Source organism: Eptatretus burgeri, chromosome 12 (genome assembly GCF_056783735.1).
Source record: "Eptatretus burgeri isolate ZD-2024b chromosome 12, Ebu_testis_v1, whole genome shotgun sequence".
In the NCBI taxonomy this organism is placed as follows: Eukaryota; Metazoa; Chordata; class Myxini; order Myxiniformes; family Myxinidae; genus Eptatretus; species Eptatretus burgeri.
The window spans coordinates 100,189,293-100,211,715 of NC_140972.1; the positions used below are offsets into that span (position 1 = coordinate 100,189,293).

At 44.1% G+C, this 22,423-nt stretch overlaps 1 protein-coding gene across 1 annotated transcript in view; it reads left to right on the forward strand.

Moving 5' to 3' along the window:
* Positions 1-22,423, forward strand: part of BTAF1 (B-TFIID TATA-box binding protein associated factor 1) — a 242,387-nt gene that overhangs the window by 148,798 nt on the left and 71,166 nt on the right. The window contains exon 20 of the mRNA XM_085849152.1: positions 1,961-2,067. Within this exon, the coding sequence (XP_085705278.1) occupies positions 1,961-2,067 (107 nt within the window). The remainder of the gene's footprint in view (positions 1-1,960; positions 2,068-22,423) is intronic.

Below are 22,423 nucleotides of genomic sequence, written 5' to 3' on the forward strand. Positions count from 1 at the left end.
ACTACCGATTACGCGAGCACACGGCAACACTTATACAATTTTACTTCACAGACGGCGCCGACAACACATACCCAAAACCAAGGAAAAGAATACCCTCAAGGATGAGGCGGGCCTGAGGCCGAGACCGGGTCGGGCCTACCCGTCTGGTGATGAGACGCGGAGCGGCGATGGTGCCTCAACTCCGCGGGCCTCGCGGGCAGTGTCTGGTAGGGGGTGGGAAAGGGGCCCCCTTGGTCGCACTATCTCAGCGCGGGGGGAAACAGGAGGGGGTTGCTGATGCTCGGGGTATAGAGGATTCCTATTCTGCCTCGAGTCCCGCGACGAGCGTCTCCACCTCGGCCAGGTCGCGCTGTCGGCCTCCCTGGGGTGCAGCTCCCTGCACGACGCGAGCACCCCCTCGTCTGCCCTCGCCGCCTCTCCACAGCTCCGTCCCCTCCGCTCCGACTCCAACGCACACAACGACGACCAGCTCCTTCTTGCCAACTCCACCGCCCGCGAAGTCTTAACTCTCTGTCCCCCTTGACTGACGAACGCGATCGCTTTTATAAGCCCCGTGGCTTCGCTCTCTCAGCTTTGACCCCCTCCCTTCGACCTTTCACCTCGCTCCCCATTGGCCCGAGAAAAAGTGGGCGTGAATGCTTTTTGATCCATAAATTTGCATATATCGATCGCCCTCCAACGCCCTGGGGGCGGGGCCAAATCGCCCCTCGCTCACCGATTGGACGGAACAAAAGTGGGCGTGTGTCGTTTTTGATCCGTTTTTGAAGTGGAAAATCCGTGGTTTTGTACACGCTGTTCGGCGCGCGCCCTGCACGAGTCCAACACTGGTACCCACAAGCGGCGCAAGAACGGTGGCGATGCGACGGTTGCAAGGTGTGACGTGAAGGTCGTGGCGGTTGTGGTGAAGCAGCGTTGTGGTTGGTGGTTGATGTTGTGACTGGTGGTGGTAACAATGGCGGTTGGTCCAAAATAAAGATAGTAAAAGAAAAACGGCTATCCTGAAGAGTCGCAGCACGCATAAATGACATGTATTCCCACTAGACAACGGGTTTGGGCCTAACTACACATGTACTTACCGAGACACCTCACCTAAGGGACCTGAATGGTGGTTTGCGAATTTGGTAACCACAACAATATCAATGCATGCAATGCACATGCTGATCCATTGGAGCAAGAAGTTTTCATAAGTGCGTACTGAACAATCGATCACTTTGAAAGGATAAAATGGCTTCTGGGAAAATGAAGAGAATACAAGTGGCCTTTGTGTAAAACATTTCTATATCCTGAAAAGGTCTTCAACATTGTGCAGATGAATGCCTCACTCAAGCTCTGCATCATCGTAAAGTTCTCCAATTCTCCATGTCTAAATCTAACACAAGGCAAAACTGCTTGGCTGATCTCCCTCAAACTTAGCATTTAGCCTCATAGTACCCAAGAGTCACATCATGGACATGAAAGAAATACCCCCATGCCCCTCGCGAGGGTCGGGAGACGACTTGCAATTTTTGTCTGTAAATGTGGCAGTGTCATATTTCGCTCCGAGAGAGTGCGGGTATTAGTCGCCACCTAAATGTCAACTCCAGATGTATAAAATGGTGTGACGTCTTCAAGGTAAGAGCAAATATCATGAAACTACATCAAAGCAATGATATCATCGAAAGAGGCCTCGGACAAGGTGACACGTTCTCCCCAAACCCATTCATGCTTACGTTCAAACCCGTTGCAGATGCGTTCTTCAGCATTGTTTGAAATTAAAATAAATCCACAATGGAACTAATTTATAGAGTTGGAGTATCCAACTCAAAATGGAGATGACGAAGACCAAAATCGTGCTCAACCGCCCTGCAAAAAACATGCACCTGTTTGCTCGCACCTGTCACGGATCATTGAGCCTGGAGCTGCCAGTCGACTCGAATGTTGTTTTTTTTCCCCCACTTATTCATGTGCGCGTGTCGTGCAGATACGTCCACACTGCAAGGAGACGATGACTCGGCACAGGCGCTCATCTGCTGCTTGCAGCTTTGGGAAGTCATCTGTCCAGCCCTGCACCCAGAGCTTCTTGCCCAGGTTTTGTTTGATTTTGGGTGCTGGTGGCACATGTTTTGTTGCACATGCACAATTGCATGTGGTTTTGTGAATGAAACGGAGGAATTGGCGGGAATTAATGATGAGGGAATGAATGGAGGCTGACATTGAAAAGGGTCCTTGATTTGGGTGATTATAAGGATATTGTTGTGATTGGTGGTTCTTCATGTGTACACTTTAATAATGCCATGTACTACTTTCATGATGATGACTCGATAATGATTAAGAATGCAAATATTACATTGTTGGTCCACATCTGGTAAGTGTAGCGTTATTGGTCCGTCTGGGTAGCAGCTTGTATTTTATTTGGTCGTCCATTATTGATTTCTTATCGACTTTTCAATCGCAATTGGCACAAGCTGCTAGTCAGAGAGTGAGTAAAATGTTGGAACATATTGTTGCGTGGAAAGTGGTGTGGAGAAGGGGTCCATAGCTAGACTGTGGTAAGTGTAATACGATCCGTGTGTTTCGAGTAGGTTCGATTGCCATGTGACAGGAAGCTGTCATGGTAAGCCGTTTGGTATACGTGATGCTCACGAAGCAGCATATGTAATTTACAGATATGGTAGATAGATCAACATTGGATGTGTAAACTCCTCTTGTTTGTAGGCAGGGCTAGGTGTGGACTTCTCACAAGGAAACACAAGCAACACAAGGAAATTAGTTACAGATGGAGGCCATTCGGCCCATCATGCCTGTGCCACATCAACGCCGCACCAATTTATCAACACAAGATGAAAAGAAGAATATGCAAAATTTATTATTATTTTTTAATTAAGAGGTTTTTTTTGTCAGTTTTGGCGTTTTGTAGCCACCCCCCCCCCCAGGTGATGGGGCATGTGTTTGTGTAAATACCACACAAACAACATCAACCACACAACACTACTTGACAACCCCCCCCCACCCCCAACAGCACTCGGTACACATGCACACAATGACCGATCAATGCTCAAACTACCTAAAAGTCCTGCCAACATCCCCATACCCCTCTACCTCCATAACTTCCAGGTACCTATCTAATTCTAATTTAAACTTATCGACTTTTTCTGCTGCCACGACCTTTCCAGGGAGACTATTCCAGGCATTAACTACTCTCTGAGTAAAAGTCCCCTCCTACCTTACTACCGTTTTAACTCTCCTCTTCTTTACTCTAAGGCTGTGGCCCCTGCTTCTATCATTGGCTACTCTGTTGAATAAATCATCTTCACTTATTTTATCTCTCCCTTTCATTACCTCAAACATCTCTATCATACCTCCTCGTAACTGCCTCCTTTCGAGTGGATAAAGCCCCGTCTCCTTCAGCTGCTCCTCAACAGCTAAGTCTTGCTTGGCCCAGAATCGATCTAGTAGCCCGACGCTGAACCTTCTCGATGGAATCTACGTCGTTCCTGAGTTGCGGTGACCAAAACTGCACACAATATTCTTGATGTGGCCCTCAATAAATTCCTGTACAATGTTAACACCACCTTTTGATTTATAAATGATCCCCCTCCGAATACAACCGAAAACCCTGGTGTTGGCTTCGCGGTTAGGTTGGTGGCTTGGGATCCTTGGGTCCTGAGTTCAAGCCCCGTTTTCCACTGAATTAACACCCAGGGGTTGACTCGTGTCATCCTTCTGACGTCGGCAAAATGAGTACCAGTGTACTGATAAGATGGGCACTGCATCAGCGGCATATCCATGCCCCCAACTAATGATGCAACCAGCTGCCAAAAGGCTGCACATGAAGGGAAGGGGGTATCGACGGATTTAATAAAATCTGGTATTGGTGTGGCGCAAGCATGATGGGCCAAATGGCATCCTCCTCCATGTAATTTCCTTGTAAAAAAAACACAACCCTATTTGCTTTACTTATAGCTGCCTGGCATTGTGCTGCCTGCTTACCTCCCATGTGCATTACCTCTCTAATCCTCCGGTGCCTGTCCTGACTCCAGTGAACGATTGAAAATATCCGTTAACATCTCGCTTACCTGCTCAGCCACCTCCCTTAATACTCTCGGGTACATATTGTTACGTTTGAGGGGGGGGTATGCATTCAAAGGGTAATTAGGATGTTTAATTAGGTATGCCATGCTGTTCGACTTTACCAGGATCTCGATGTAATAAGTAGTAATTCAGTGGTGATAAGTTGTCTAGTAAATGTTCATTTCTTCAAGGGGGAAATGATAATTGTCACGTAATTAGATAGGGATACGGGATAGGGTAAGTGTGTCTGCGTAAACCCCTTTTAGTATTCTCTGGAGGCTGGCCGTGACGTCACAGGACAGTGCTGCGGATGGCTCCGCCCCGTGATCACGATTGGCGGAAGGCGACGGCGGTGGGCCAATAAACGGCTCGATTGGAAGTGACGAGGACGGGAGGATAAAAAGGTTCTGTTCGGGGTCGAAAAGGAAGAGGAAGAAGATCGGGACAAAAAGATCGTGTTTTTTTTGGTGTGGAGGTTGTTGTGCTGGAAGCGTGCTTGTTGTTGTGCGGATTCGATCCTGTTTTTTTCATCGTGTCTTGGAGCCTTGCTGAGCCTCGTGCCTCACCTTGGTTGGCTCTGGGGTTCTGCTGACTCGGAGTACGGGGTCGAACGGTGGGTGGACCTGCCTCCCTCTCCTGCTCGCAACTTGGCGCCAGAACTGGTTCCCTGGCGGCTGTGAGCGGACTTGGGCCAGGACCAGGAGGTCGACAGCACCACGGTTTCTCCTGCCCCCCTGACGAGAGCAAGGCCAGCTCGTCCGACGCCAATCCAGGGACAGTTGCGTCCACACCACAGTCCAGCCTGACCACCAGAAATAGCTACGTTTTGTGTGTGTGTGTGTGCGTGTGCGTGTGCGTGTGTACTTGGTGCCTTAGAGGGTTTGAGATTTGTATATTCATTGGAATTGTCTGTGTTTTCCCCACGCCCGATCCCACACCATCCCCTCGAATCGCCCCGGATCCCTCTTCTTGCCGAGTCTTGTTATTTCTGGTTAATAATAAAAACAAATAAACATCATCAACTCAGTGAAAAGCGACTCGTGCCACCTTCCTCGTCCCGTTTGCGGTAGAGCGATTAGAACCGCCATGTTTGGGTTATAAATAAATAAACTGCCTCCATCGTTTCGGCTCATTCTACGTTGGCGGGACTGTTCAAGTCCCGTGGACGTCACAATATTATCTGCCCCGGAGCCTTATCTACTCTTGGATTACCAAGCTGTTCCTTTACTTCCTCCACTTCAACCTGGATCTTCTGTAAAAGCCCTTCCTCACCTCCTCGTATCGATAGATACTCTCAGCTATTAGGAATTCTCCTTTTTTTTTTTTTTTTTTTTTTGTATACCTTGGTCGAGGCTCGTATGAGAGCGAACACACAACTCACAGCAAGGAGGCATGAGACAAGAGGGGCGGGAGTGGAAGGGACAAAACAGTGGGGAACAGACACATTAGGTGAACTGTGGAAGGGAGAGGGATGGGGATGGGACGGGGAACATGGCGAAGAGAAGATGGACATTTCAGGGACTTTCAGGAAGGAGAGCAGGAGAAATGAAGGAAGAGGGCTTGGGTGGATTATCGGGGGTAGAAAAGATCGAGGATTTGGATGGGGGAAGATAAGAGGTGGTGGTGAACAGCTATTTTGAAAGCCTGGAGGGAAGAATGGGAAAGAATAGAGTGAGGAAGTTTATTCCAAAGGCGGGAAAAAAGAGGAATGAAAGAGTGAAGATGAGCAGTGATTCGTGATTTTGGTAGTTTTACCAGAAGGGGGTTGCTGGCGGACCTTGAGCGCCCTGTGGAAATGTGGTGGGGACAAATCGCAGAGAGAGCAGGGGGGGCAAGGCTTGAGAGGAGTCGGTATAAGACAGAAAGACCACCGACCAACCTGCGGTGATTGAGTGAGAGGCCCAAAGACTCAGCTTCATTGCGGGAGATGCCGATGATCTTAAATGCCCTGGTTTCGACAGCGTGAAGCCGAGAAAGGTGGGAGGCAGGAGCACCAGCCCAGAGGGGAGAGCAGTACTCCATCAGGCTACGGACAAAAGCTTTGTAAGTGGTCAGGAGCTCAAGAGGGCCGAGGAAGGACTTAGCATGACGGAGGATTCCCAGTCGGCGACTGGCTTTTGATGCGAGGTTGGAAATGTGACTTTCCCAGGAAAGGTCATGGCAGATAGTGAGACCTAGAAGCTTGAAAGAAAAGACTTCTTCCAGAGGATTGTTGAGAAAGTGGATGGGGGGGTTTTGTAAACGGTCCTTTCGAAGAGACATAGTGAGAGTGTGAGATTTGTCTGGATTGAAAGACATGTTCCACGTGTTGGACCAGTTTGTGATTTTATCCAGATCTGCAGTGAGTGAAGAATCTGCTGCTTGCCGGTCTGAGGGATGACAGATGGTACGGCAGAGGGTGGAGTCGTCGGCAAAGAGAAATAGAGGATTTTCCAGAGAGTCCGAGAGATCATTGATGAAAACCAGAAAAAGAACAGGGCCCAGAACGCTACCTTGAGGAACTCCAGCCTGCACAGGAAGAGGGGATGAAAGAACTCCATTTAGGGCCACACGTTGACTGCGACAGGAGAGGAAGTCTGCGAGCCATGAGTGGAGATGGCCTTGAATACCATGGGAAGAGAGTTTGGTGAGTAGTGCAGGGTGCCAGACTGTGTCAAAAGCACGTGATATGTCCAGGGATACGGCTCGGATTTCCTGTCTGGCATTGAGGACCTCCATCCATTGATGGGAGAGCAGAAGCAGCATATCCAGGGTAGAGTGACCTGGTCTGAAACTAAATTGATGATTGGAAATCAAGCCATTGGAGAAGAGGAAGGATTTCATATCTGAGGCGATGATGGATTCCATCACCTTGCTGATGATTGGGAGAAGGCTGATTGGTCTGTAGTTATAGGGATCTGTTTTTGCACCTTTTTTATGCAGGGCAGTGATGTTAGCAGATTTCCAAGCAGATGGCAGATGACCTTGGGCAAATGAGAGGGTGAATAGAACAGAGAGAGGGTGAGCAAGAGCAGAAGAGCAGGCTTTGAGGACACGTGGGCTGATGCCGTCTGGACCAGTTGCAGAATCTGACTCGAGGTTTGAAAGCAAGCTCTCCTTGTCAGGAGAAAAGGATACAGAGTCCAGGGACAGTTGGGTGCGACTGGGTAAAGTGGGTAGAGATAGTGATGGGTTTAGGACACAAGATTTAGCTGCAAACACCGAGTTTAGACATTCAGCTTTATCACGTGTGGAATCAGCAGTGCGGCCATTTGAGGTAAGGGAGGGGATGGAGGGGGAACATACACCAGAAACAGATTTGATTAAACGCCACCAGGATTTTGAGGAGGGAGAGAGGTTTGAGAGTTCAGACTTGAGATGAGAAAGATGTTGTTTTCTGGCTCTCCTGAGGGTAGATACACACTTGTTCCGAGCTTTGTGGAAAGAACTGAGATTGCCCTCAGTTGGGTTTGCTTTCCATGAGGCAAAGGCAAGTTGTCTCAGGACAACTGCCTCGCCACAAGTTTCAGCGGACCATGGGCGGGAGGAAGTGTAGGACAACTGAAGACGAGAGGAGATAAATCTGTGCATGAGGGAGAGCAAGTTTCTTTAAAATAATTCCCAGGATGAGTTTATGTTGTAGAAAGTAGTGATAAGAGACCAGTCTAGAAGTTTGATGGCTGCTTGGAGACCCTGCCAGTCAGTCTGAGTGAAATGCCAGACTCGACGGCGGTGAGGTGGTTCTCTGATAACAGCCAGAGAGATGTCCACTTTAACAAGGACGTGGTCAGAAGAACCAATTGGAGCGAAGGAAGAGCAGCAGATATTGTCAGGGAAATTTGTCAAAATCAGATCCAGAAGAGATGGAGTACCATTGGTTGAGATCCGGGTTGGGAAGTTGACCGATTGAGTCAGTCCCAATGAGTCGCAGAAAGCTTTTGCTGAGGTGCCATGGCAGGTGAGAGAGGTACCCACACCTAGCCAACTGGCGTGATGACAATTGAAGTCACCACATAAGAGGAAGAGAGAGTGTTCTTGTTCTTGTGCAAAAGTTGAAGCAAAATACCGATTTAATAAGCCTGCCGTCTCACTTTCATCATGAACCACTATGCCGGTGCGATTCCTCAATGGGCCCACACTGGTCCTTACCTGTTCTTCTCCCCTGATATACTTAAAGAAAGCCTTGTTATTATGTTTTATATTCTTAGCCATGTCCTTCTCATACTCTCTTTTGGCTTGCTGAGTTATTTTCTTCACTTGCCTCTGTTTACTCCGATAGTGATATAAATCTAACTCCAATCTGTTATTTTAAACCTAATAAATACCTTGTTTCGCCTTAATAGCGTTCCTTATCTCACTGCTCAACCACCCTGGTCTCTTTCTAATTCTAGTTTTACACCTCATTGGAATGTACTTACTCTGCAATCTACACATTTGGTCCTTGTGGGTTTCCCATTTCTCTGATGCTGATTGTCCTGTTGTTTGCTTCTCCCAATCTACGTCACCCAATTTTCTCATCATACCCACAAAGTTTACCTTCCTGAAATCTAATAGCCTTTCCCTACTATCCTGAACTCTAAACCTCAACAGAATCTTTGCACACACAATGTTATGGTCACTTGCTTCACAATGCTCACCGACCTCCACCTCCTCCACCACATTGAGTTCATGACATAAAAGGAAATCTAACACTGCACTCCCCCTCATGGGCTTATCTACAGACTGGGTTAAAAGGGATCCTGGGCTAAATCTAGGAAATCCTCATCTGTTCTGCCCTTTCCCTGTTTCTGGACCCAATCAATCTCAGGCAAGTTAAAAAGTCAGGTCAGGTCAGGTATGGGAGCGTGCGCCGGAGCAGCACTTCACTGCGTCCACTTTCCACCGGTACTCCAGAGGCCTCCGTCTGGCCATGCCCCAGGCAGATGCCTGGCCCATCCCCATCTCCTTGAGATGCCGATCATCTTGATGAAAAACGAGGCACGTGGTCGGCCCATTGGCCTCCTCCACTCACGAGACTCCCTCATTGAGAAAATCTGGTGAGCAGGATCAGCGTTAACAAAACGAGCCACATGTCCATACAGCCGCAGCTGACACTCACCGACTATGCAGGTAACAAATCTCATTTGAGTCTCTCTCAGCAACCGCTCATTGGACACAAAGTCCGACCAGCGATAGCCAAGGATTCTCCGAAGAGACCTGGTACCAAAGGAATTTATTCTCCATCTCGGATCCCTGGTCAGAGTCCAAGTCTCACATCCGTAGAGCAGAATTGGAAGTTCCAACGACCTGAATACTCGGACTTTCGGCCTCCTGCACAGGTACCGACAGCGCCACACCCCATGATCCAGTCAATCAATGACTCCCTCGGCCCGACCCAGACATTCTATTGACCTCTGGCTCACAGCCATCAGAGACATTAAAATCACTGCCAAGGTAAGTGAATTTCTCTGAGACCTCAACATCCTCACCACAAACAGGTACAGACAGGATAACACCATTTAAGATGTCAGTGAAAGCCTGGATCTTAGTTTTGACTCAGGAAACCAGTAATCCCAGTGGCTCCGACTCCTAATTCACCACATCAAGGGCCCCCAAAAGGATATCCAAAGTCTCCACAAAGATGACTGCGTCCTCTGCAAAATCAGGGTCAAAGATCTTGACATTCCCAAACAATGCACCACAGCTTGATCTCACACCACATCCTCCCCAGAATCCAGTCCATACATGTGCTGAAAACTGTGGGGGCCAGCACACACCCCTGACAAACTCCAGTAACAACTGGAAATAAGTCAGAGATGGTACCACCACATCTCACAGCACTCTCAGTACCAGAGTATAGATCAGACATCAGATCGATCAGTTTTGCTGGCACCCCATGAAGACCAAGAACCCTCCAGAGGGCATCCCGATTCACTGAATCAAACGCTTTACAGAGATCAACATAGGCTGCAAGCAGCCCCTGCCGAAACTCTCCTCTGCGTTTGATGAGGACCCAAAGAGCAATGATAAGGTCAGTCGTTGACCTCTTTGATGTAAAGCCTGACTGCTCTTGGTATTGGGGCTCAAGCAGATGGTGGCGAACCCTATCGAGAATTATCCAAGCAAAGACCTTGCCCAGCACTGAGCATCGTCACCCCTCGGTAGTTGTTGCAGTCTTGGCGATCACCCTTCCCTTTCCAGAGAGGGACGAGGCCCCTCTTCCAGGCAGTTAGGATGATGCCTGTGTTCCAGGCACAGAACTGCATGCAACGACATTAGTACAGCATTTCCACCAGCCTTGAAAACTTCAGTATGGATTCCACAGATCTCAGGAGCTTTACCCCATTTCAACTGTTTCACTGCAGTCTGTTTTTCCTCAACAAAGGTAGATTCCAGTTGATTGGAGGGTCAACAATAGGGATAATAACTCCCCTGACATCCATTGTCAGGTCAGGCCAGATCAGATCTGTGAGTTGCTACAGGTTTGTGAACCTGTATTAACCTGTTTCACGGTCGAGTTGTCGGCGACTAAACCCTGTTTCCTGCTGAGGAGGGTGTATGATATGGACACCCAGCAGGATTTAAAACAAAACCGGTCAAAGGGCGGAGGAGCTCCTTGTGAGCCAACGGCCATCCATATCTAGTGCCCATCTGTCTGCAGACGTCGTCCTGTGGTTGGGTTAATTTTTGGGTGGGAGGTTGGTGGCAGGATTTGCACTCCGGCCACCAGAAAAACCTTCACTCCACAAAACACAAGAAAGCCACAAAGAAAATTGAAAACCCACTCTGTGGGAGTACCTCTTGTGCATTTGCGCAAAGCCTTTGGGACCTCCACTCTTTGATGATAGGAGGAAAACCATGGGGTAACCCTCCCAGTTTAAATTGTGGTTGTGTGTGTCAGGGTGGTGCTGAGGTGTTGTCCACTCAATGGACATCTCCTTGGGTTAACCTGAGGTCCCTTCAGGTGGGTGCCTGCAATGTCCTGGAAAGAGAAGATGATCCCTTGTCTGTTATCATTTGAGCTCAAGGGTTTGAACACCGGTATTGCAGCACGCTGAGTTTCAGAGACCGGATTGCATTGAGATCATGGCGGGTGGTTACACCCACTATTGATCTGGTCGCTCTGATGGTTAACATGTCCAAGGAGTTGATGTAGCTGTGTCCAATAAACTTATTCCAATGATAATTGAGGTGACACTAGTCAACGAGCGTATTATGAGACTAAGGATTCATCACTCCTTGTGTCATTTCCCTCTTCTCTGTATATTGTCCGAATGAGGTGAGTGATGTGAGCATGAAGGACACATTCTATGCCACGCTCGAGTCTGGTTGATCAGTGCCCCAGGCGAGATGATGTCTTGGGGGATTTCAATGCATCGACTGGAATTGATGGAGATGGTTGTGAGTCATGTGTTGGTCCCCATGGATCTGGAACTGTGAAACAGAATAGCACTAAGTTCCTTGACTTTGCAAGAAGTCATGGACTTAGGGTGGCTGGTTTATGGTTTCAGTGCCTGCAGGCTCATCGCTGGACTTGGTATTCCAACACTGGTGGTGTGGCAAAGTGGATACATCCTTTGGTGGCAGAGGTAATTGCACCAAAGCTCCTCCCCCTTCGGTGGCAGAGGTAATTACACCAAAACTGAATTACTTCACAAGATTAATAAGAGAAATGAATGTTAAGCACGAAGGTGATGATACACCTTTTCTGACAAGAAAAGAGATTGAACAAATGACGGTAATTGTTAATGGATTGATGTTATTTATTTATTTTTGATCGTCATTTTCAAAGAAATACAAACGCAAGATATTGTTTAAAGACAATAATGAATCATCTTAAAATTAAACCTTAACTTGGGATAAAACAGAGTTTCTAAAAATGCCAATATATATTTATATAATAATTTTCTTCATATATATATATATATATATTCATATATGTATACATATATATGTATGTATGTATGTATGTATGTATGTATACACACACACACACACACACACGATTGATGGTTTTTTTTTTTACCCGTTTGGGTAAATAAGATAAAATTTAACAACCATAAAAATTCCAAATTCATGAAGATGTCTCATAGTTGGTTCAAGTGGATGTGGAAAAACCTGCCTGCTTTTAAAGATGCCCCTTACTCCCAACTTTTTAGATTTTGATAATTTAATAATTTTCACAAAGTCGAGTTTTCAACCTGAGTATCAACTACTCTCACAAGGTTTTATTGCTGGTCTTCAAAAAGAAGACATAATTGCTTTATTTAAACTTCAAAACGAACTAAATGATTATAACATTGAAGATATAATTCAACTATTTTGTGATACACAGAAATATAAAAAATCAAAGCCTATAACTTGTGTTCTTTGTGATAATATGGATAATATACCTTCACCCCAAGATTTGGATAAATGAAAAAAGAACCTCGTTATCTTTGATGATTGTGTTCATGAGAGAAACCAAATGGTTATGGATAGCTACTACACAACAGGGAGACATTGCTCTTCTAATTGTATTTATCTTGGTAATCTTACTTTCAACTCCCTCGACGTTCGATAAGAAGTAATACTAATGCTTTTATTTCATTCAAGTTAAATTCAATAAATATAAACTATTTTTTGGAGAGACAATTGTTCTGTATAATGTAGGAAAAAGGAATTTGAGGAGTATTTGAAACACATGACTGCAAGATATAAATATATTGCCGTGAAACAAGATGAGATACTGAAGGATGTTTTTCAAGAAATAAATGGATGAGAAAGAATGAGCAAGAAGATTTAAGGAACATCAACAGTTGGTTTCAAAAGTTGTAAAACAACAGGAAGACATAAAGAAGAAACGCAGACAGAAACTAACGGATGAAGAAGCGTTTGAAAGAAAACAAGAGAAAAATTTTAAACCACTTTCAAAAACTTCCCAACAAAAAATGATAGATGTTTCTACAGTTCCTGGGATAGAATATGCTCCAAAAAAAACTTTTAATGCCATAAGATTTTGGACAAATGACGGAGCAAGAACGAAAATATATATAGGAGAATTAGAATATGATGATGAAGGATTATTTCAACAACTATAAGAGATAAATCAACTCCCTGATTATGTTGTGAATGCTCTCAAAAACATTGAATATTCAGCGGATTCAAAACCCATAGCAGGACTCGTACCAACAGAACAACCAGCAATATTCTATCTTGTTAAAGAAAAGGTATTGATATATAATGATGAATTGAGGTTCTTTGGTTCTGTCCGACCACCTGTTAAATTTACCCCCAGATTAATGTTTCTTCTTGCAAAAGATGGATATTACATTTTAGCCAAGAATAGTTTGATTATTTCATTGAACTATTGAATATAGAAAATGAGGATGATGGAGTATATATTGATTTACTAAACTCACTTGATAATGATGTGGTTGGTGTTGCTGGGAGAAGAAAGAAGAATGAGAATGAGAAACACATAATTGAGGCTTTAAGTATCCTTGGTTCAGGTATTAGTTTTCTTCCAAATGACCCATCACAATTAGTTAATAGACTGTTATTGTTATTTGGTGGTAAGAATGACTGACCCATCACAATTGCTTTAATGAAGCATCAGCCATTTTAGACCAGTTGATGAATATGAAAATGATAAATGTCAATACAAAGATTTTTTTTCCCCATATTAAATACGATGAGAAGTACAATCCTTAGTTTTAATTTCACAACGAGTGATCACACATCTTCATTCCCATACCCACTACAACTTGACCCAACAAAAGAATATGAGGCATCTTTATTGTCGATGGAAACTTATAATACCTTGTTTAATATCACCAAGAAAAATGACAAGTTTAGCTATAATCCAGGAAGTGGATACAAAACGATAACAGTCTCACCCGGAGCATATGAGATTTCTCAAATATCTTCCGAAATTGCTCGTCTTATGAAAGAACAGGGTGATGAACCAAAAATATTGTTATAGATATTCAAAAACGTACTTCAAAATCAACGATTGAGGTTAAAAAATAACTACAAGGTTGATTTCACAATTGATAATTCATTTAGAGAGTTATTGGGTTTCTCCTCAAAAAAGATTGAAACTAATGGGACGTTTTACAGTGATAATGTCATTCAAATATCCTGAGGAATAAATTCGGTGTTAATTCACTGTGATTTGATTGATGGTGCTTATAATGATGGGAAAAAAACAAATACAATATTTTCATTCAGCACATACTCAACCCCAATTGGTTATAAATTCAATATGGAACCTAAAAATTTGGTTTATCTCCCTGTGTCAGGAAAAACCATACACAGAGTAAATTTTAGGATAACCGACCAAGATAATCGTATGATTTCTTTTAATGGAGAAGTTATATCCATCAAAATTCACCTACGTGAAGTTTTCCAATAAATAAATACGATGGTTATTGTGAGGAAACACGAGTTGGGAAAATATGAAATAATTACAGGGGATGGGATGTTCCTTTCCCCATACTACAAGGGTGAAGGTATGTATCTTGGTAGAGGATACTATGAATCTAAGAGACAAAGGGGTGTCGGACATCAATTTATTGTTTGTTTTCAATAAAAGATTTGTTTTCAACAACAATAAATGAATTATTTTTTCAACATTCAATATATAGAAAACGGGTTGTTTTCAATAAAAGATTGGATTTATACTGATTGATGTTAATAAACCAACAAGTTTGGATTTAACTAAAATGTTAAATCCTGAAATTTGAATCCAGTTATGAGAATTTTTTTGTTAGTGATTCTTAACCATCGAGAGATAGTGCCAAAAACTATATATACCATGATATCTCTAAAAGTTGTGGACGAATTGTAACAAAACTAGGTGGATGATTTGGTTAAGTAACAAGAACAAGGCGATTCGATTTTGATTCAGATCCCATCTATCAGTGGGATACAAAATGTAAACTGTTCAGCCAGGCAGAGGTACGTGCTCTACCGAGTGCCGTTCCATTTTGCCAAGTGTCACTCTATGGGTGATTTTTCATTCGTTTGTTTGTTTGTCCATCCGCACACAACTTTCGTGTTTTTCTCCACAACCACTTGTCGGATTGTGGCGAAACTTTCACCATCAGAGCGACTACTCATGTACAATGTTTTAATGAATATTGTGATATAGGTCACGTGTTGCGGTAGCCATGTTGGAAAAAATGGAAAAGCTTGAACCTCTGTATCTCTGAAACTGCACCAAGGAAAAAATTGAAACTTGGCACATGGCAAGTACTCCTTATGATAAAATAAAAATTTTTAAAAACCTTCAAAAATCTTCTCTGAAGAGGCTGAACAGATCGAGACGAAACTTTATACTTATGACCACCATTCCATGAAGAACTAGAGGGCCATTTGGTAAAGCTCATACCTCTGCCACGTAATGCCTGATCCACGAGAACATATTGGGCCCAATACATTTTTGAAATATCATGCTATACAGTACTATATCGTTTTTGGCCCAATCTCTCAATGGGAAGGAATCACTAAAAAGAACTTATCAGATCCGCATCCGGATCTTCACTAAAGTTGAACCAATTCTTCCTAGTCACACACCCAACGTGTCTACCAAGTTTCATCGGAATCTGTCCACAACTTTTTGAGATATCATGCTATTTATATCATTTTTTGGCCCAATCTCTCAATGGTGAAAAATAACTTTTAAAATTCTCATAGTCTGATCTGGATCCAGATCTTCACCGAAATCGAATCAATTCTTTTTCATCACACACCGAACCTGTCCACAAAATTTCATCCGGATCTGTCCCCAACTTTTTGAGATATCCTGTACACAAATATACAGACAGACAGACAGAAAGGGCTGAAAACATAACCTCCTTCACCATCGGTGGCAGAGGTAACAAAAGATTAACTCATATGATGTCATAGGTCACATGGTTTGGCAGCCATATTGGATTTACCCTAAAACCTATAAAAACCATCTCCAGAACAGCTGGACAGATCAAGGGGAAACGTCACACAAATGTTCTCCAAGCCTTGGGTGTACAAGTTTGTTGTTGAATAATTGATAGATCACATGATTTAGCAGCCATATTGGATTGAAGAGAAATATTAAATGTTTTCTCTGGAACTGCTTAAGCAATGGACTTAAAAACTTCACAATTATGATGCAGTAGTGATGGGGAATACTTGTTTTAAATTTCAACTTGATCGGACGCATGGTCTGGCAGCCAGAATTGTTTAATATTTTGATCTGGGTTCTTTTTTATTTTTTTTGAACAAGGCTCACTTGGCTGTGCCTGGATGGGTTTGAGGGTAGCGTGGTCGCAGCTGAAATGTGAATCCTATCCAGGTTCCTCCTGATGACTTCATCTTTGGTTTTTGCTTGTTTGGGTTCCTTCTGATTACTCCAATGCAGGACTGATGCAGGAATTATTTTAATCCCATTCTGAATTAAATTTAACAATAATAAACTTGGCCCTGATCTTATGTCTGACATTGAGGGCCTCCACCATTGATGGGAGAGTAGGAGTAGCATGTGCAAGGTGTATTGCCCAGATCTGAATCCATATTGGTGATCTGAGAATGATGAGGTTGTTGGAGAAAAGGAATGATTTAATATCTACTGCGATGATGGATTCCATGACAGCCTTGCTGATGATCCCACCCCAAACCCACCACCTACATATTCCCTGTTTTCCTTCCTGAAAGTCCCTGTGGTACCATCGTGTTTCCCCATGTACCCCGCCCCATCATATTGTCTTTGTTTCCCACTATTTTGTGCTTCCCTCTCCCACCCCTCTTGTCTCCTGCCTTGTTTTATGTTTCTGTGTATTCGCTCTTCCACAAGCCTTGACTTGGTATCACAAAAAACAAAGCTGATTCTGCAGTTCTGCAGTTGAGGATCAGTTTTTACAACTTTTTTTTATGGAATACAGCGATGTTGGCTGACATACAATGAGATGGATGGTGACCTCAGTCAAATGATAGGCTGAAAAGAACAAAATGAAAAAGAAAAAAAAACGAGACACTGAAAAAGAACAGCCGAGGAGATTTTTATGTCACACGAGCTGATGCCATCCGGTCCAGGAGCAGAATCAGTGTCTGGGTTTCCCAGAAACGTCTCCACCTTCTCAGGTGCAAAAGACAGTGCAGGAACAGTTGGATATGATGGGGAAGGGTGGGGGGAGAGAGAGAGAGAGAGAGAGAGAGAGAGAGAGAGAGAGAGAGAGAGAGAGAGAGAGAGAGAGAGAGAGAGAGAGAGAGAGAGAGAGAGAGAGAGAGAGAGAGAGAGAGAGAGAGAGAGAGAGAGAGAGAGAGAGAGAGAGAGAGAGAGAGAGAGAGATAGATAGATATATAGAGATATATAGAGATATATAGAGATATATAGAGATATATAGATATATAGAGATATAGAGATATAGAGATATAGAGATGTAGAGATGTAGAGATATAGAGAGATATATATATATCGCCACAAGTTTGGAAGCAAACATAGAATCGAGCCATTCGGCCTTCTTACGAGTGGAGTCGGCTGTGGTGCCATTTGAAGAGAGGGTAGGGATGTAGGGGAGCATACTCCAGACATAACAATGTGCCACCATGTTTTAGAGGAGGAAGACAAGTCTTGAGGTTGGACAGATGATCTTTTCTGGCTCTCCTTGTTTTTTTTTTTTTTGGCTTTCCCTCCCACTCATGTTTTTAGTCATGGTGTAGATGGAAGTGTGGAGTCACCTGAAAGGGGAGTTTATGTGAGTGGTGGATTTCTCGAGCTGACACTCTAGGTGCAGGACCTCATTATTGACCCCCCCCACCCCCATCCTCATATCGGAGGAGGGGGGTGAGGGGGGGTGAATTTTATTTCTTTTTGTTTCATTGTAGTACCCAGACCCATTTTATGACTTGTTTTTTTCATTAGTGTATCGATGTTAACAGTGCCTTTATCCATTTCGGTAGAAGCTACCTTTACAAACATGGTATCATTTGATAGGTACATCAAAGAGCTTTTCAATGTGTCCAAACACGTGACCAAACATCGATTTTGTAAGCCCATGTATGCTCGGAAAGAACCCACAACCCCATAAATTTCATGCAGCTTCAAAGAGAAATTCCCCTCAACAGTTGGAATGAAAGGATTATGGGACCTGTGTCAGAATGTTTTGCAGAATGCCAAGGCCGATGTGTCCACAATAACATGCCTACTTATTTTGGAAATATTAATGTGTGTACATATTGTTAAAAAAAAATAGAAAAATAAAAACCATATCTCATCTTGCAGACAGAGGAGAATCGTCACAGATTGCTGGACTTCCAGAAGATTGACAGACAACTAGAAGATTGACTTCTCCAAAATAGACAAGTGCCACCTGATAACAAATTAATCCACATCAGTTGTTGAGGTCCTCTCTTCTGACCATGAATAAGCTGATACCAAAATAGCCCTTCATGAGAAACGTGTTGTCACAGCCAAGTGCCGGTCCTGTCATTGTGTGCCCCCCCCCCCCCCCGAGTCTGAGAGTCTGAACAAGGCACATATCTGGATAATGGTCATGGAAACAACAGAAAGATACAGTATGTAATATTACTCGCTGTGACCTGTCTGTTCCTGTCAATAAGGTTTTGTTGGGACTGCATGCCTTGGCAGGAAATGATGGCGTGTCTGCTTTTTTTGAAAGGGAAAGATCTTTTTCATGCTCCTAAAAAAGGATCCCAGGTCCCAAACATTGATGTGTTTGTTGAGGTTGCATCAGATTGGAAAGTTGAAGCTGGAGTAATGGACATGATTTAGGAATGCCATCAGCAAGATGTGTGGTAGAAAGCGATCAGAGAGTGTAAACGCATCACGGCAGCAGATGTTCTTGGAGAAATGTTACAAAGATGGACGAATAGTTGACCTGTCTCTGCTCCCACCCTGCAAGGAGACTTTGTTCTTGCACACCCAGTGAGCCAACGATGTCTGCCGCATATGGAGATGGTCATCCATCGTCTCGATCAATGCCACAAACATATCTTTGTATGGTTGGACAAACTATCCAGTGGACAAAAAAACTCATTCCTGGATGATGATATGTCTGTTGTCTGTTGTGAACATGAGGACAGAGTTGTTGATCTGGACACAAGTGAATGCCAGGATGACGTGATGGAACTGTCCGATGATAATGAAGACTTTTGAATGAATAACAATCAACACTCTCCAATCTCACTATCTCTGTTTAAACTCTCTGTTCTCACTATCTACCATGATCTTTCCTTGGAAAGCCACATTTCCAAGGTGGCCTCGAAAGCCAGTCGCCGACTGGGCATCCTCCTTCGTGCAACGTCCTTCCTTGGCACACCTGAGCTCCTGACCACATACAAAGCTTTCATACACAGCCTGATAGAGTACTGCTCTCCCCTCTGGGCTGGTGCTCCTGCCTCACAGCTTTCTCGGCTTCACACTGTGGAAATCAAGGCTTTTATAATCATTGGTGTCTCCTGCGATGGGTCTGAGTCTTTGGGTCTCTCACTTTCTCACTGCAGGCAGGTCGGTGGTCTTTATGTCTTCTTCCATTTCCTCTCTGGCCTTGCCCCCCCTCCACTCTGTGATTTGTCACCCCCACCCCACTATATTTCCTGATGGTGCTCATGGTTCTCCAGCAACCCCCTTCTTGTGAAACTACCAAAATCAATAATCACTGCTCACCTTCACTCTTTCATTCCTCTTTTTCCCATCTCTGGAACAACCTCCCACACTCTCTTCAATCCCAAGTCATCACAGGGTCATCGGTGCTCGGCTTCCACCGAGTTCCGCAGCCAATCATCATTACTATTCACATTTACAGATTTTTCTCACACACCACGTTAACCTATCCGCTCACATGTCCGTCTCTCCCATCTACTGTCTCATCTGATGTAGACGCAAATTACTAAAAGAGCAATTACAGACACGCACTCCTTTACTCTTGCCCTTCTGCATCACATTTGCACCCCATTAACACCTCCCACTCACGCACCATAGACACCCCCAGTTTCCCCCCCCCTCCCCTCTCCTAAGAGAATGCGAAGCGTAGGTCCGTCAGCCTTGCCAGATATCGAGAGAGGTCGAAAACCCCTCAACTGCCTCTCCTCTTTCTTGCTCTCTAATTTCCTCGGGTGTGTGTCTGATGGTGCCTGTAATGTTCACATAAGATAATAATGTGTAAGTTCTTTGTATCGGTTTAGCTTTGCCCTGTGTCTTTTTTGTTGTAAATCAGGGGTGGGGAACCTCCGACCTCCGGGCCGTATACGGCTCGCGAGACCATTTGATCCGGCCCGCGAGGCAATTCATAATATGGAATAGGCAAAGCCGAGAAGCGAACGTAGAATTCTTCTTACATTCGCTTCTTAAATATATCAAATTAAACCGTCTTTTTGCTATGAAAAAATAAATATTACCTTAACATTACCTTCACAACAACTACACCGCCTAGAACAGGATCTCATCTGAAAAAAAATAATTTCCTCAACATTACCTTCTTCCTACAACATTACCTACAACATTAGCTTCTGACTTTACAACTTGTTCACAACTGTATAGCAATTTCCGGTTACTTCGGCCTGGATTCGGGATCAGCGATCAAATAACGTAAATCACGATTAAAAATTATTTTTTGATGATGCGGGAGATATCTTTATTAAAATCAGTGGAGGAAATATACATCATGTCTGATATTATTTGGGTCTTTCATGTCTCCGACGATGCCTTTATCTCCTGGCATGCATCATTCACCATGACAAAAACCGGAAACAAAAAAAAAACGGAAGCAAAAGGGTCATAGCCAACGACACGGATTCCAAAATGCCATGGTATTGTGTTGTTGTTGTTGTTGTTGTTTCCCATTCTCTCATGTGCATGCGTTAAGTATGAAGCTCACTTCGTTCGCTAAAAATAAACAAAAGCAACCTCAGAAATACAACACAAAAAAAAACTCCAGACAGCGATTATTTTTTCCTAAAAAAATAAATTAAACGGACAGCTAAAAACGGACAGCTGTCATCTGTCTGTTTCACGTTCAGGGTCGGTGAATGCAGCACGTGCGTAACGTAATGTGTGATCGCGTAATCTCATGTCATCATTTCATTCAGTATATGCAAACATGGCGACTAACAAGAAAAGAAAGGTAGATGCGGAATGCCGCACTTTCCAAGAGAAATGGGCAAACGATTATTTCTTTGTGGAAGTAAAAGGCAAGCCAGTATGCCTAGTTTGTCGGGAAGCGCTCTCGGTGATCAAAAAGTCCAACCTCGAGCGTCATTACAGCTCGAAACATACTAAACTGGACAGGTTGAAAGGACAAATGCGCTTGGATAAAGTTAACGCTCTTCGGCGGAGTTTTGGTGCTCAACAAGCAGTCTTCATAAGACCACAATCTGACCGAGACAACACTACGCATGCTAGTTTTGTGGTGAGTGAGCTAATCGCTAAGAAGCTGATGCCGCATTCAGAAGGAGAATTTGTGAAGGAGTGCCTTGTTGCCGCTGCGGAGCTGCTCGCACCAGACAAAGTGAAATTGTTCCAAAGTGTCAGTTTGTCTCGAAGAACTGTCTCAGATCGGATTACTGAAATGGCACAAGATATTGAGAAAACACTGAAGGACACCGCAAGAGATTTCCAGTTTTTCTCTCTGGCCTGCGATGAGACAACGGACATAACAGACACCGCCTAACTTGCCATTTTTGTGCGGGGGATTACAGCTGAGTTTGATACGAGCGAGGAGTTGCTGTCTTTGCAAGCCATGCATGGCACCACCAAAGGTGAGGATTTGTTTGAGCAAGTTGTTTTGGATATGAACAAATTCGAACTGCAGTTTGACAAGTTAAGTGGCCTGGCCACGGATGGAGCCCCAGCCATGGTTGGCGCGCAAAAGGGATTGACTGCATTGGTCAAAAAAGAAATAAGTCGTCTCTGTCTCAATCCAAGTGAGTTAGTTGTATGCCACTGTATCATACACCAAGATAATCTTTGTGCACAGTCCCTGAAGCTCAAAAATGTGATGACAACTATTGTTTCCACCATAAACGTCATCAAAAGCAGAGGGCTGAACAGCCGCCAGTTCAAGGAGCTACTGAGTGAACTAAAGTCAGAGTACAGAGATCTGGTTTACCACTGTGAGGTGCGGTGGCTGAGTCGCGGAAATATGCTCACACGGTTTTACTCACTGAGAGAAGAAGTGAAACAGTTCATGGAGCTGAAGGGGAAACCTGTCATGGAACTGAGTGATAGCAAGTGGCTGTGTGATATGGGCTTCATGGTGGACATTACCAAGTACCTGTCAGAGCCAAACGTCAAGCTCCAAGGTCCCAACCAGCTTCTCAGCTCTCTGCAATCAAATGTGAAATAATTTGAAGCTAAACTAAAGCTGTGGCAAGTGCAACTGGAAAGGGGAAACACTATCCACTTTCCCACTCTGCAAGAACAAAAGCCTGTTGTGAC